The sequence below is a fragment of the Cebus imitator genome, unplaced genomic scaffold, assembly GCF_001604975.1.
Source record: "Cebus imitator isolate Cc_AM_T3 unplaced genomic scaffold, Cebus_imitator-1.0 Scaffold131, whole genome shotgun sequence".
NCBI lineage: Eukaryota > Metazoa > Chordata > Mammalia > Primates > Cebidae > Cebus > Cebus imitator.
Genome location: NW_016107446.1, coordinates 3,916,448 through 3,931,154, shown reverse-complemented (window position 1 = coordinate 3,931,154; position 14,707 = coordinate 3,916,448). Strand labels below are relative to the sequence as shown.

Genomic DNA, 14,707 nt, shown 5'->3' with positions numbered 1-14,707 from the left:
GTAGAAACAGCTAATAGATGAGATTAAATTATAGTATATCGACAAAATGTAATAGCATATGGCAATGAAAACAAACTAAAGCTATATGCATCAATATGAATAAATAAAATATTGAATTAGCAAGTCAGATGAAAATTCAGAGTATAATTCAAAATTTATAAAGCTGAAAAACAAGAAAATGTAGTTATACATACAGGTGTATGAGAATGTATCTTGAATACTAAATTCAAGATTCTGGTTAAATATGGGAGCCCTTAGGGGTCTGCAATCTGGGAGAGGCACACAGAGAGCTCAAAAGCATTGGTATTGCTTCATTTTTTTGAGATAGAGTCTTGCTCTGTCACCCAGGTTGGAGGGCAGTGGTGTGATCTCAGTTCACTGCAACCTCTGCCTCACAGGCTCAAGTGATTCTCATGCTTCAGTCGCCCCAGTAGCTGGGATTACAGGCGTGCACCACAAGGCCCAGCTAATTTTGGTATTTTTAGTAGAGATGGGGTTTCATCATGTTGGCCAGACTGGCCTCAAACTCCTGGCCTTAAGTGATTTGCCCACCTTGGCTTCCCAAAGTGCTGGGATTACAGGCATGAGCTACCACGCCTGGCCATAGATTTAAAGCTGAGTGGCAAGTTCATGAAATTATTCATTATGTATACACACTATATTCACTTTTTGTATGCATGACCATTCAAAAGAAAAAGTAAATGAAAAAAATAACCAAAATCCTATATTTCATAGTAAGAGTAACCTGTAGATCAATTCAATGGCTGACATGGCTGTTATTTCTAGCCAGATTGTTCAGGAGGATGTACAGATAAGAGTGAATACGCTCAAGATGATGTTACTTCAAATTCTTCTAACTTCTTTGTATTTCCTCTACTGGCAGGGTGGCATTATTTACTTATCTTTCAAGCTGGGACTGAAGAGTGAAAGTGGGTGCTATTAATAATTGTGAGCATATCTGGTGTAAAAACACCACTGTTCTAGGCAAAATACATTGCTGGTCACTTAAAAATTCTCCGGTGGCCAGGTGTGGTGGCTCACACCTGTAATCTCAGCCCTTTGGGAGGTCGAGGTGAGAGGATCGCTTGTTATGCACAAGCATAACTTATTTACATAAAAGATGTGCATCAGTCTCCATTCCTCAAGGACTGTATGAATTTGGCTCTTAAGAAACCAAGGAGTAATGTGTACATCAGGCCCAGGGCGGAAGAGCTGCTTCTCTCACCAGATGCCTTTCTCGACCTGGCTGCTGTATCCAACCGTATCCTGGGTTAGCTTTTTTCCTCCTTCTTGGATCTGTGTTTCTCTTTTTGCTCTGTCTCCCCTCATCTCCCAGTCCAAACATCCAAAGAAGTTAATGACCTCTGCCCCTAGCTGAACAAAGCCCTTCATCTAAGGCCACCCTTAGGTTGGCAGCCTTAGCCAGACATCTGCTTCTCGTGAAATCAATGTCTTGTCCACAGGGATGCCCAGTGCTATTTCTAGTTTTAGCTGGATGCAGGGTGTCAGACATGCCAGGCCCATGGTCTAATAGGTTGGTTTCCGTTCTCTCAAGCACCTAATAGGTCCCAACCACATAAAGCCAATAGTAATGAGGTTTGCAGTTCCATTTCAGAAACCAATGAAAAACCCCAAAGAGACAATGTCCAACATAAAAGAGCAGCCATAAAAATATACAGTTAAACATATTTAATAGAAATATTAAAATAATCATTACACTTCCTCTCATTGATGAAACCATGAAATAATATGCCTTTTGTAATCAAAGTAATAATTTTTTAACATGCAAAAAGTTATTTTTGTTATGACATTCATAAGTAGAGACTATATTTCAAAACAAGTTTATACAGACTTCCAAAGGCCTAAAGTCAAAGAGAAAGTGAAATATTTAAATATGATTAGTTACATTGTATGCAGCTGGCATACTCATATTCACAGTTTATAAAGTAAAAAAACTAAACTGTTCATGTCAGCTCTGAAATAGATGCATTTTCATTAATATATTCACTAGTTAGGTCTGTTCTTCTAAGACAGGAGGAAAGACAGATAAGAGATATTTTTTAAAGAACAAACTCAATATATCAGCAGCAAATTTCAGTTAAACTAAATTGGAAACCAATGTTCTGTGTAACCAAAGTGCAAAGTCAGTTCTCCAGCTCAGAATGAAAAGAGTATAAACTGAAGGCTTAAGAGAACTTCAGAGGGCATACTGTATGGTGATTTATTAACACATAAATATTAAAATACAATTATGAAATTTTTGATTTAAAAACAACACAATTTTGATTCAGTCATTAAAACATATGCAGAGGCATCAAAGGCAAGTAACAATACTACCTGAAGTTATTCAGAGGAACTGTGAAGATGTAGCACTGACCTCTAAGGTGTCTTTCTAAAATCCCTTCTGATGGAAACCTTACAGAACACTATCTGCCAAAACACTGGAAGCACCAGTTTCATATTTAGATACAATGCTGAGTAATATAGTCACTGTTGTGATATGTTTTCATTTGGGACAATGGAGAGGATTCTCAAAACAGACTCATGGCTTGCATGTAGTGACACCATACCAAGAGCCTGGAGAGACACCAATCACCCCAACTCAAGTGATGGGCCCACCTATTCACAGTCAGTGTTACAGTAGCCAGCTCCAGCGCCCTGACAACATGAGTTTTGAGATAACATACTTTAGAGAAAAAAAGAACAGATTATTTTATAGCAAATAACTAAATTGTATTTTAACTTATCATAATTAACTGCAGCATATTTACTTCATAGCCCCTTAATAAACATGTCACTTTTACCAATAAAGCTTTTTCCTTCATATTCTAATCACCAAAATTTATCAACAATTTATAACAACAATCTGCAAATCTGACCTTGCAATAAATAGTCTTGAATCATTATTTTAACTTTATTACTATTAGAGAGAAGGTCTTGCTCCGTTGCTTGAGCTGCAGTGCAGTGGTGCGATCACAGCTCATTAGCCTCAAGCAATCCTCCAGCCTCAGCCTCCCAAAGTGCTGGAATTACAGGCATGAACCACCACACCTGGCCTTGAAACATTATTTTTAAAGCCTAAATTCCAGTTGCTATGGTACCAAAATTTAGTTTAACTTTAAAATTTACAGTACTGCTGAGAAATGGGCGGGTCCTGAGGTTCCAGAGAAGCGGGGAGTGAATTCATTCCTGGTGTTTTTATTCTGGCAGCATGCATGGGAGATCACATGAGTTAGAGAGCTGTGGCTTGGTATCAATACTTCAAGCTGTTGTACTTTTTCTTCAAGTTGAAACTTTTAAAAGACATCTGTCACATAGATGTACAAATATATGTAGATGCAAACATATATACACACTTTTTGACAAAAGAATGACGGTAATATACATGAACCATTTTTGTAAATAGATTCTATTTGGTTAATAAAAATTTTCCTTCCATCAATCTATCGAAGTCCAGACCAACTATGAAGATAGGAGGCCCATCCAGAAGAGCGCGAAGCATTGTCTTCCTCACCTTTGGAAAGTCAAGAAAAAAAAGTATTAAGTTTTCTCAATGTAAAAACCTGTATTTTAGAACCACTCTACAATATAAGCAAATAATGTCTTTTTTTAACTGATCATATGCTTTTTTTTTGGGGGGGGTGTTGAGACAGGGTCTTGCTCTGTCACCTTGGCTGGAATGCAGTGGTGTGATCAGACTTCAATGTAGCCTTGATCTCCCAGGCTCAAGTGATTCTCCCACCTCAGCCTTCCAAGTAACTGGAATCACAAGGTGTGTGCCACCATGTCTGGGTAATTTTTTTTTTTTTTTGAGAGATGCAGGTCTCACTGTTTTACAGACTGGTCTCAAACTCCCGAGCTCAAGTGATCCTCCCACTTCGGCCTCCCAAAGTGTTGGGATTACAGTCATAAGCCACTGCACCCAGCCGTATGTCATTCTTTAGACACATTATTTAGTATTCTAAATTTCTCTTCTTAAAGGCTATACTGAATTTCCTGCTGAGCCAATTTAACAGCTAGTTTTATATTTTAGCTTTAAAACATTGATAAGCAACATAAAGCAATCTAGAACTTAACCTTTGAATGGCTTTATTAAAGAACTCCAGCTATGAAAATTATGTAGAAATGATTCGCTACAAACAATCCTACCAGCACATAAGAAATACTTCTATTCTGAAATACCATCTTCTCACAATATACTCTGATGTTATAAATCGTCTGTTCTTGAACATTATTTACTGTCTTTCTCTATTAAACAATCTCAAAGTAAAGTTTCCAGCACAACTAAATATTGTTGACAATAAGAGGTTTTTTTTTTTTTTTTTTTAAACAGAAGCTTATATAGAACTTAGAATCTAAAACCCAATAGATTTATGGTAAACATTGAAGCCAAACCAAAACAAATGGAAAACAAAGTTGTAATCATTTAAAAATCATGTTTGAGGTCAATTTACTTACAGTATGACCCACCCCTTTCAGTGTATAGCACTGAGTCTTGACAAATGGAGTTATGCACCACCACTTAACCAAGGCCTGCCACATTTTCACCTCCTCAAAGTTCTCCCTGGCTTCTTTTCCCCCTCCTTGGCAACCACTAATCTGTTTTCTGTTCTTGCAGTTCTGCTTTTTTCAGAATGTCATAAAAGTAGAATCACACTGTAAATAGTCTTTTGAGTCTGACTTCTGTCACCTGGCATAATGAATTTAAGAATCATCCATGTTGCTGCACTGGCAGTGCATTCTCTTTTATTGCTGAGCAGTATTCAATTGCATGGTTGTACCAGTTTTTCATTTACTAGCTGAAGGATAACTGAGATGTTCCCAGTTTTTAGCAATTTTAAAGAAAGTTTCTATGAATAATTGTGTACAGGTTTTTAATTAAATGTTTTGGAGATATAATTCATATACCACATAATTCACCTTTTTAAACTGCAGAATTCACTGGTTTTTAATATATTCACAAGGTTTGTGCACAGGTTTTTGTGTGAATACTAGTTTTCATTCCTCTTGGATAAAGATATTTAATTTGGTATTACCCTTCTAGACACCTTTCTGTATTTTCATGCTTATATATGTACCACAGTTTGATATCAGGCAGAGAAGCATTTTCAAAATTTTACATGGGGAAACTCTTTCTAGAGTTAAAGCCATTTTGATTTATTTTTCTGTTCTGATTTTATCTGCGTATTATTTACAATATGCTTCATAACAAATTACTACAAACTTGGTACCTTAAAACATACTTGTTATTTCACAGTTTCTGTGGGTGAGGAGACCAGAAACGATTCTGTTTCAAGGTCTCGCACAGGGCTGCAATCAAGATGTTGGCATGGCTGGGATCTCATCTGAAGGCTGGACTGGAAAAGAATCTACTTCCAAACTTATGTGTTAGTTGGAAGAATTTAGTTCCTCAAGGCTGCTAGACCGATGGGCTGTTCCTTGCCTATGGGCCTCCCTGGTATGGTAGCTTGCTTCATCAAAGTGTGTAAGCACAGAAGGCAGAAAGAGTCTGCCAGCAAGATAGAAGCCACAATCTCCTGTGATCTATAGCTATCATTTTGCCGTATTCTCCTAGGTTAAATATAAGTCATTAGGTCAGCCTACTGGCCCTCAAGGGGAGGGTATTATACAAAGGCATGGATTTCTGGAGGAATGAATGAGGGCAAAGACTTCTGAGAAGTCTGTGTTCCACAATCTGCATGAAGAACTTCTAGAAAGTGGGAGGAAGAGATATTGGTTAGGACTGGAAAACTGGGCACTGGTTATGTGTTCCAAGTGAGATAGTCTTGTTCCCAAGAATAAAGAGAACCAGATGACTGTAAACATTTCTCTAAACTGAAATGCAGACTGTTTTATGTTCACCTGAAATGCATAGTATAATCTGGTATAAGATTTTTGATAAAATAAAAATTTTGCTGTATTCTCAGATCTGACAGGACAATGTGCAGACAATGTTCCTGACAGTTACTCATCTCCTTAGGTAAATAAGAATTGGGAGAAAACTGTGCTGAGACAGGGTGCATCTGCTCTTGCCCTGAGAGGTTATTTTCTGATAAGGTTCTATATCCTCTGCAAATCAAATCAGGAACTTACAGTGAGTATGTATTCTATTCCTGTCAGTCTGGAGATGATAAAACATCTCTATGATAGGCTTGGCCTATTTACTTATTGGGTTGTTGGGCTTTTTTCCCCCTTTATTTACTCGTAGAGAGTTTTAGATCTCTGTGTATGTATGGTGTACAGGTGACAATATTCAGATCTGTAAACTATAACCTAAAGAGTAAAGAAGATTTAGAAAAATGACTTTTACTTCCTGTTTGAGTAGTAAAATTGAGATTCCAATTTTGCATACACATGGAAGTACTTTATGGCTAACTTATTTGGGGAGCAAAGCTGACTTACCGTTAAGTCTATCTCAAATAGAAATGAAACATTCAATTTGTGAGCTATGATGATGAGTTTTAATGTGTGTGGGGGCAGGGTGAATTAACATTTGTGATGCAAGCAGGGGAGCAATCTATACTCAGCAGTGTCTATTTGACATTGTTTGAAGACTACTGCTACACTCTAAGTCATTTTACCTTTTAACACAGATTGTAACAGGCTATTCTGAGTAGCTCATGCCATCTGCTTGAAATTTAAGTTGGGTCCCTAACATGTGTTTATTTTAAGGAGTTTGATGGTGCTTTTCAGAGTTGGCTAACCTACTTTACCCCCTAAGCTAATGTTTCCCAAATATATCTAAACCCACAGAAAGGAAAACTTTTCTCCCTAAACTTACAGCCAACATCATAAACATTTTATATCTAGAGCTAATGATACAGTCAGGTATTTATCAACACTCATGCATATATCTAGAGTTTTAAGAAATAATTGCTTACCCTTACTAGATTCAACATATTCTAATGTTTGGCACGTTATTTTTATTTCTTCTTTTTTTTTTTTAAAGATGGATTTTACTCTGTTGCCCAGGCTGAAATGCAGTGGCATGACCAGGATTTTGACCAGAGGTTTGACTGTAGCCTTGAACTCCTGTGCTCAAGTAATTGTACTGCTTTAGTCCCCCGAGTAGCTAGGGCTACAGGCACATGCCATCATAACTGGCATATTTAAAAATTTTTGTACACACAGGGTCTTGTCATGTTACCCAGGCTGATTTTGAACTCCTGGCCTCAAGCAATCCTCCTGCCTTGTCTTCCCATAACTGTTAAGATTATAGGTGTGTGTCCCTGAGCCCAGCTTGTATTCTTTTGATTTTTAAAAACGATTCTGAATGTGATACACCAAATTAATTTCACCATCCACTAATAGGTAGCAGCCTGAATGAAAAATACTGTGTGTGTCTTTTTTTTTTTAAGACCCAGTCTCGCTCTGTTGCCAGGCTGGAGTGCAGTGGCACCATCTCCACTCACTGCAACCTCTGACTTCCTGGTTTAAGCAATTCTCCTGTCTCAGCCTCCTGAGTAGGTGGGACTACAGGCACGTGCTACCATGCCCAGATAATTTTTTTATTTTTAGTAGAGATGGGGTTTCACCATGTTGGCCAGGCTGGTCTCGATCTCTTGACCTCGTGATCTGCCCGCCTTGGCCTCCCAAAGTGTTGGGATTACAGGCGTGAGCCACCATGCCCAGCCAAAAAATACTGTTATAAACTTTACACAAAACCAGAGATTATAAACATTTGCCTCTAAGGAGATAAAAGAGGTAAGAGGTACTTGTTTGCTCTGATGGGCTCTATTTCCTTCAGTGCCAGGAATAGTGGCTCTCAGACCTTTCTTCTGGCATCCCTCATACCCTATATATGCAGTATTGGTTATTGTTTTCAAGGCCTTGGTAACAAAATACCCCTGGTGTGACCAGTCAGGCTGACAGTCTGTATCTGTAAAATGGTGGTAAGTTTCCTTTGCATGTCTGTCTTTCTTATCCCGGACTTTTTACCTAGGACATTTTCTCCCGAAGTATATCATTGAGAATTTTCAATGAAGGCAAATTCTTGAAGTTTTTTTTTTTTCAGAAAAGATCTTGGAAAACAGAAAAGGTTAGCAGTTATTTTTTTTTAGTACATTGGATAGTATTACACCAATGCTGTTGAGAAGTCTATTGTGAGGCAATGTGTCTTCTTTCTCTGGCTACTTTTGAGATTTCTCTCTGTCTTGTTTATTAGGGGCAGTTTTACTTTTATGTGACTAGAAGTAAATTTCTTCTTTTTAAAATACTACTAGAGATTTTAATGGTTTCTGAATCCATGAATAGATATTCCTCAACAGTTCTGAAAGATTTCTAGCCATTCTCTTCATATATTATCTGTGTTCTTTTCTCTCCTCCTTCTAGGACTTCAATTAATAAAAACATGTTTGATGTCTTTAATTCTATCCTCTATGTCTTTTCCCACTTTTGTTTCTTCTTTTTGTTTCTCCCATGCTGAATTCTGTGTAAATTCTTCTGAACTACCTTCCAGTTTACATTCTCTCTATATCTAAATCTGCTGCTAAACCATCATTGTTTTTGATTGTTATAATGTCTTTTTATTTACTCACATTGGTAAGAGACAAGTAGTAAATAATATTTAAAGGGCAAACTAATTTAAATTTAAGTATTTTCCTGTATGTTTACAGGACTTATCAAATGCACATCTTAGAGTTCTGGGTTTCTAATGTATATATCCTCTATGAACTTCTTTGAAAATATCTGTTATTGGTATTCCTTAGGTTAGTCTCTTTTAGAACTTCTAATCAATGGACCCTCAACTTATGGGAGCCACCTGGGTGTCAGCAACATCTCTATTACATTAAACATGCTGAGCTTTTAAAAGAGGACTGTTAGACATGCTAAGTATTTTGAGATAATATTGTTCTATTAAAAACTATGCTTTAAAACACAAACACTTCTCAAGTCCTGGTTTATAACTATAAAATTAAGTTTAGCTTTATTAGAATAAATTAAAATTAGTGAATCTGTAATTTGCAAATTTGTAATTTGAGTAACTATTTACTAAAAATATACATGATGTATTCTTATTTGGGCTCTTGTGACAAAAATACTATTGCGGCTGTAGAAAACTATCGTTTGAAGAAATAAGTTTACTGTCAGCATTGAGAACATTCCTCCTTCATCTAAAAAGATTATAAAAAAATAGATTCAAAATACTATCAATACTACTTATGAAGTACGTGTGTAAAAAAATTAAGCCTGAATCGTATCAGGCCTCTAGATCAGGTATGGGCGCCAGACCAGAAGTATCAGCATTAAATTTTTAAAAATGCAAAATCTTGGGTCAGAAACTGGGGTCCAGCAATCAGAATTTTAATAAGTATACCAGATGATTCAGACACCTGCTCAATTTTGAGGATGATTCTATCAGCTTAGTTATTAAATTTTATAGGGGATAGGAGAGCATGTTAAAGAGCACCAACTAGATAAGGTCAATCAGTCGAAAGTAAGATGTCCAGCCATTCTGGGCCTTCTGATGTCTTGTAAAGCACACAATGATGCACTGTGTTCCCCATCCCACCCAATTGCAACTGGATTTTTCTATAGGCAACTGGAACCAGTTCAATGTTAGCCTGTAATGATTGAAACCAGAATATAGGACTGCAATAGCATAAATGACCAGTTTCTTCAATAAGTGGCACATTAAAATGTAGATGTAATTGTTATAGATAAAAAAATAACAAAACGAAGCTTAAGAAACATCAACCAAATGCAGTATATGAGCCCTATTTCGGATACTATAAAAAGACATTCATAATAACCCAGGAACAATGAACATAAACTGTGTATAGGTGACAGAGAAATCCAATAAACAAGGAATTATTCATTAAGGAAAAGAAATGATGTGTGGGATTTGTTTTAAAGTCTCTAGCACTCTCCTACTTGTGCCAAAAGACTGCCCATGAGTTGAAAACTGTTAGAGATGGGTGACAGCTACAAGAGAGATTACAGTGTCCTTCTTGCATGCTTGAAAATGTCAACAAAAGTAATTTACAACTAAAAAATGAAACCATAATTCCTAAAATACAGTTTGAATTCAGTTAACTACAGCAGCTGTATGTGAAGCATTTCAAAAGGATTTATGACACCACAGTATTAAATCCATTTGACTTGGAAACCTGAACTTCAACTATGGTATTGTTTTAAAGCTGCATTTGCCTAGAAAGTAGATTGCTGTATACAGACCAAGTGTTGGGCCATCTGACTCCACTGCCTTAGGCTATTTGGGGTTGGAAGGAAGAGGGGTGAAGGAGAAAAGGAACAAGCCAATACATTTTTTTTAAAAAGTAGAATTTAAAACAAAACCACATTCAACTGAACACTAGAACTCAACACCAGGATACAAATCCAATTTTCAAAGAGCCAGAAGGTCAAGCTAAACACTGTATTGTATTTTAAAATTATATAAATGTACTATAGTTGCCTTAAGATGTTAAAAAGTCAGCTTTTCATTGATAGGCCCAATCCAAATGAACAAAATTTAAAAGTTACACATACAAATTCTCAACCACAAGGCTGCTTAGTTTAAGTTGTAAGTCAGAAGCTCTAAGACTTTCGTTTTACCTACCTTGAGCAATTGCAGCAAGTTTTCCCTTTTCTTCAGGGCTGAGCTGCAACATTGTATTTATAACAGGAATAAGTCTTTCTCTTTCACTACCTGGTTTCAAGAAAATGAACTGTAGCAAGACATTTTTCAAATATTCCAGGTTAGCTGCAGACTTCTCTCGCTCTTGATTCCTTTCCAATCTTCTTATTTCACTTTTGAGAAGCTGGTGTTAAATGGGTTAAAAATGGAGCTTCTGATTAAATATGGCAGACTGAACTCACGCATTTTTCTTCTTCTTCCCCTAAACTTCCCCCTCCCCTCCACATGGCAATAAAGGAGGGAATTTAGTTAACTACAACAGCTATATGTAGCATTTGAAGCATTTCAAAGGAGTGTATGACATTATAGTACTAAATCCATTTAACATGAAAACCTGAACTCCAACTATGGGATAGTTTTAAAGCTGCATTTGCTTAGAAAATGGATTGCTGCATATGGACCAAGTGTTGAGCTACATGACTTCATTGTCCTAGGCTATTTGGCATTGGAGGAGGAAAAGGGGTGAAGCAGAAAAGGACAAGCTAATATAAGAGGAGAAAACATAGATCAGACACAACAAGAAATTCTGACAAGATGAAAAACAGATGAAGAGGTGGAAATGAGTTAGTCCAGCAGCTTACCAGGTGTCACTGACAAGGGGACAGGATACATCCTGGGTAGATACTGGGGTTCTTGCCTCAGAAGCACAGGGTATCATGGAAATTGAAGCTGAAAGCTGGGGAACTGATGGAAAGTCTCCATGAGAAAGAACTAACTGGGGCCATGGGTTGGTACCAAGATGTTCCCTCTGCCTTCTACTGTCTATAGAAACTGAGCCAGTATGGCATGGGGCTCTGAAAATGGGCTGAAAGGAACATTTGTAACCTCTAATCCCCTGCCCCTAACCTGTTCCTAAAGCCCCAAGCAGTTAGGTTTACTGGGCTAGTGATTTGTTATATATGATAATGCTTTTATTAGTGGGAAAATGTTATTTTATAGAGATGCATACTGAAGTATTTAGTGGTGGAATGTCATGATATTTAAAATTTACTGAAAATAACTGAATAAATCAGCTTTAAAATAATCTGGCAAGGACAGCTAGTGGCCATGCATAGTGGAAGGACAGATCTATTCGGAGCAGCAAAGTACAAGGCAAAAGCATGTACTTTACAGACAGCTATGAGCCTGAATTTTGTTCCATCATTTACCGGCTTCTATTTTTCTCTCAACCAGTGATTATGAGATTAAATAATATATGCAAAGCCCAGGGCTTGGGTCATGATAACTCCTCAATAAGTAGTATGACTATATTCTGAGCAGTGATTTATCAGCGAGCCAGGGTGGAAATATATCATTTGAGTAATCCTTAACTGCTCTGCAACATTCCTAGATGTTTCTGGTGTCTACTTTAAATAGGAAAAACTTCCACTGCCACTTTGCCATCCCACCTGAAAACTGTTCAGTAGTTTAGTACCATAAATATCAGCTAAATGATCTGAATTCACTGTTTATCTTTAGAATTCAAAGACCCATGCCCATTTAAGTTTTATTTAAGCATAGGTGGAGCAAATGACTTTTGAACATCTCTCTAGCTTCTAAATCTATTATGGTTTCTTAGAAAAGGTAGGAATTAAGAAATAATCTTTGTGTAATAGGTATAAAAGCAATATTTCTCACCATCAGGAATCTAATATAAAGAATCAAGACGTTATGGATGCACCTGCAATGTGGATTATTAAACTTGGGTGCATGTGTACACAGGGTCAAGAAAACCAAACTGCAATTTTCATGGTGGCCAGGTTTTCTGATCTTACCTTAATTTGCTCCATAAGGACTGCATTGGTTGCTTCCGTTTCCCGAAGCAGGCCGTTTAAGTGGTCTGCACTTTTTGTGGTGGAACTGAGCTTCTGAACCAATTCCTCTTTGGTAAATTCAGCATGCCATAATGGAGGCTCTGCAAGATGTTCCAAGAATTAATTTTCAAAATCACAGATTATGAAGATTCTAAATAAGAAAACATCTAAATATCAATATTCTACTCTGTGATACTTTGGAGTCTGCTTTCTTTGCCATTCATCTATTCAACGTACCTCAATAAACAGATTACATGTTGTAGGTGACACAAATAAAAAAGTATCTCTGTTGGAAAGCATGTAATCTAACTGAATATAAGCCCTGTGAGTCCCAGTTCTGAAATTTGTCAGAACTGTGTTTGTAGACAGTTTCACTATATATCGACTTCATATCCATTAATATTTCAAGGCCTTTGCCATTTCACTTATAAATGAGGGAAGCATTAACATTTACTGATCACATATCATAGACCCTCATAAAAATCTTCTATTATTCAAACTTTATAGACGATGAAACAGACTCACAGCTGACAGGTAAAAAAAAATCACAAAGTCAAATCTGCTTCTGGAGTCTGGTACTACTCTATCATGATGCCTCCAAGTCACCACTATTAACTTTGCCTGAAGGAATCATGACTTGCAGTTAGTACCCCACATCGTCAGTGACCATGAAGACAAATGACCCATACTCCAGGTGATCCTGAAGCTTCAGGAAGATGACAAACAGATTCCCCTTGAATTATGAACATTAATATTGATTAAAAGTGAAAATAAAATATACCAAAACATCATTACAAAAATTTAGTATTACTTCATCAAGAGGAATAAATGGAAACTGTCAGTTTCCTGGAAGGGTGAGAGGATAGTTTATCCTGCTTTCTAACACTCACCAGCTATTTGTGGCTATAAACTTCCTACTATTTATTTACGGTTCAAGCCTAGGGCAAGAGCTAGCGTTTTATTTTGAAAAGATTTGTTTCATTATTTTTCCATTTGACCAATGTGATGGTTAATACTGAGTGTCAACTTGACTGGATTGAAGGATGCAAAGTATTGATCCTGAGTGTGTCTGTAAGGGTGTTGCCAAAGGAGATTAACATTTGAGTCAGTGGGCCGGGAAAAGCAGACCCACCCTTAATCTGATGGGTACCATTTAATCAGCTGTCAGCAAATATAAAGCAGGCAGAAAAACATGAAAAGGCAACCTGGCCTAGCCTCCCTGCCTACATCTTTCTCCTGTGCTGGATGCTTCCTGCCCTCGAACACAGACTCTTAGTTCTTTAGTTTTGGAACTTGGGCTGGCTCTCGTTGCTCCTTAGCCTGTAGACGGCCTATTGTGGGACCTTGTGATCAGTAAGTTAATACTAAAAAACAGCCATCTATTCATCCATCCATCCATCCAATTAGTTCTGTCCCTCTAGAGAACCCTAATACAAACAGGTAGTGGAATACTGAAAGAAATTTTATTAGAGTAGTCCAAAAAAGCATATGTAACTTAGAATAATAGTAATTAAATAAGACAGTGAAATTAAGTAAGAAAGCATATTTAGACAGAGTAACATACCAAGTTTAGTTTCGGGAGAATTAAGCAGCTGCTCTAAAGACTGTGTGTATGTGCTGGCGGAAGACACAGACTCAGTATCAGTTGTCTCCATGCCTTCTCCCTCTTCCCGGGTTACAGTGTGCATGTCTAGAAGTGGGAGGTCTGTGTTTCTCCTTTCTCGAAGGTTCTTCAAAGATTGTTGGGAGGAAACTGGACCTATTAGATTTTTTTTAAAGGTTAAGTGTGAAATTGTTCAAAATCTATTGATTCAGAATTAACAGAGATACAAAATAAAATGAAAATATCAAATGGTAGAGAAATTAAGTAACTAGAAGACAAGTGAAAGGGGTATGAAGAATTGCTAAAACATTTCTTAAAATTTAGTTATCAAACTTTTAACTACATTAGTCATTTTAGCAGATGCTATAAATTGCTACTAGGTAAGATAGATAACGTAGCTCATGATACTACTTTTTTTTTTTTAATTAATTTAAGGTAAAGGGCCAAACTGTGCTAAATGCTGGTCAAAATTTAAAAACTAGATTCTAGCAATTTTTTGGAATTAGGTATTTCAGATTGTTGCATACTTCTTGAAACCACACACTTGCTGAAATCTGCTCGGCAGACATCCTCGATGACTGCCCTTATACCTTTATCTCTGTGGCTTCTTAATTGTTGCTGCTCACACCTACAGTGTTCATACAATAAGAGCCCAGAATCCAGAGCATGGAACCA

General features: G+C 37.0%; 1 protein-coding gene across 3 annotated transcripts in view; it reads right to left on the bottom strand.

Moving 5' to 3' along the window:
* Positions 1-1,666: 1,666 nt before the first annotated feature.
* Positions 1,667-14,707, bottom strand: part of GCC2 (GRIP and coiled-coil domain containing 2) — a 60,321-nt gene continuing 47,280 nt past the window's right edge. For all 3 annotated transcript variants that reach the window (XM_017541123.2, XM_017541127.2, XM_017541125.2), the window contains 4 exons: positions 13,994-14,188; positions 12,391-12,530; positions 10,559-10,760; positions 1,667-3,514 (listed from right to left, as the gene is read on the bottom strand). In XM_017541123.2, the coding sequence (XP_017396612.1) occupies positions 3,444-3,514; positions 10,559-10,760; positions 12,391-12,530; positions 13,994-14,188 (608 nt within the window). In that variant the 3' untranslated portion in view covers positions 1,667-3,443. The remainder of the gene's footprint in view (positions 3,515-10,558; positions 10,761-12,390; positions 12,531-13,993; positions 14,189-14,707) is intronic.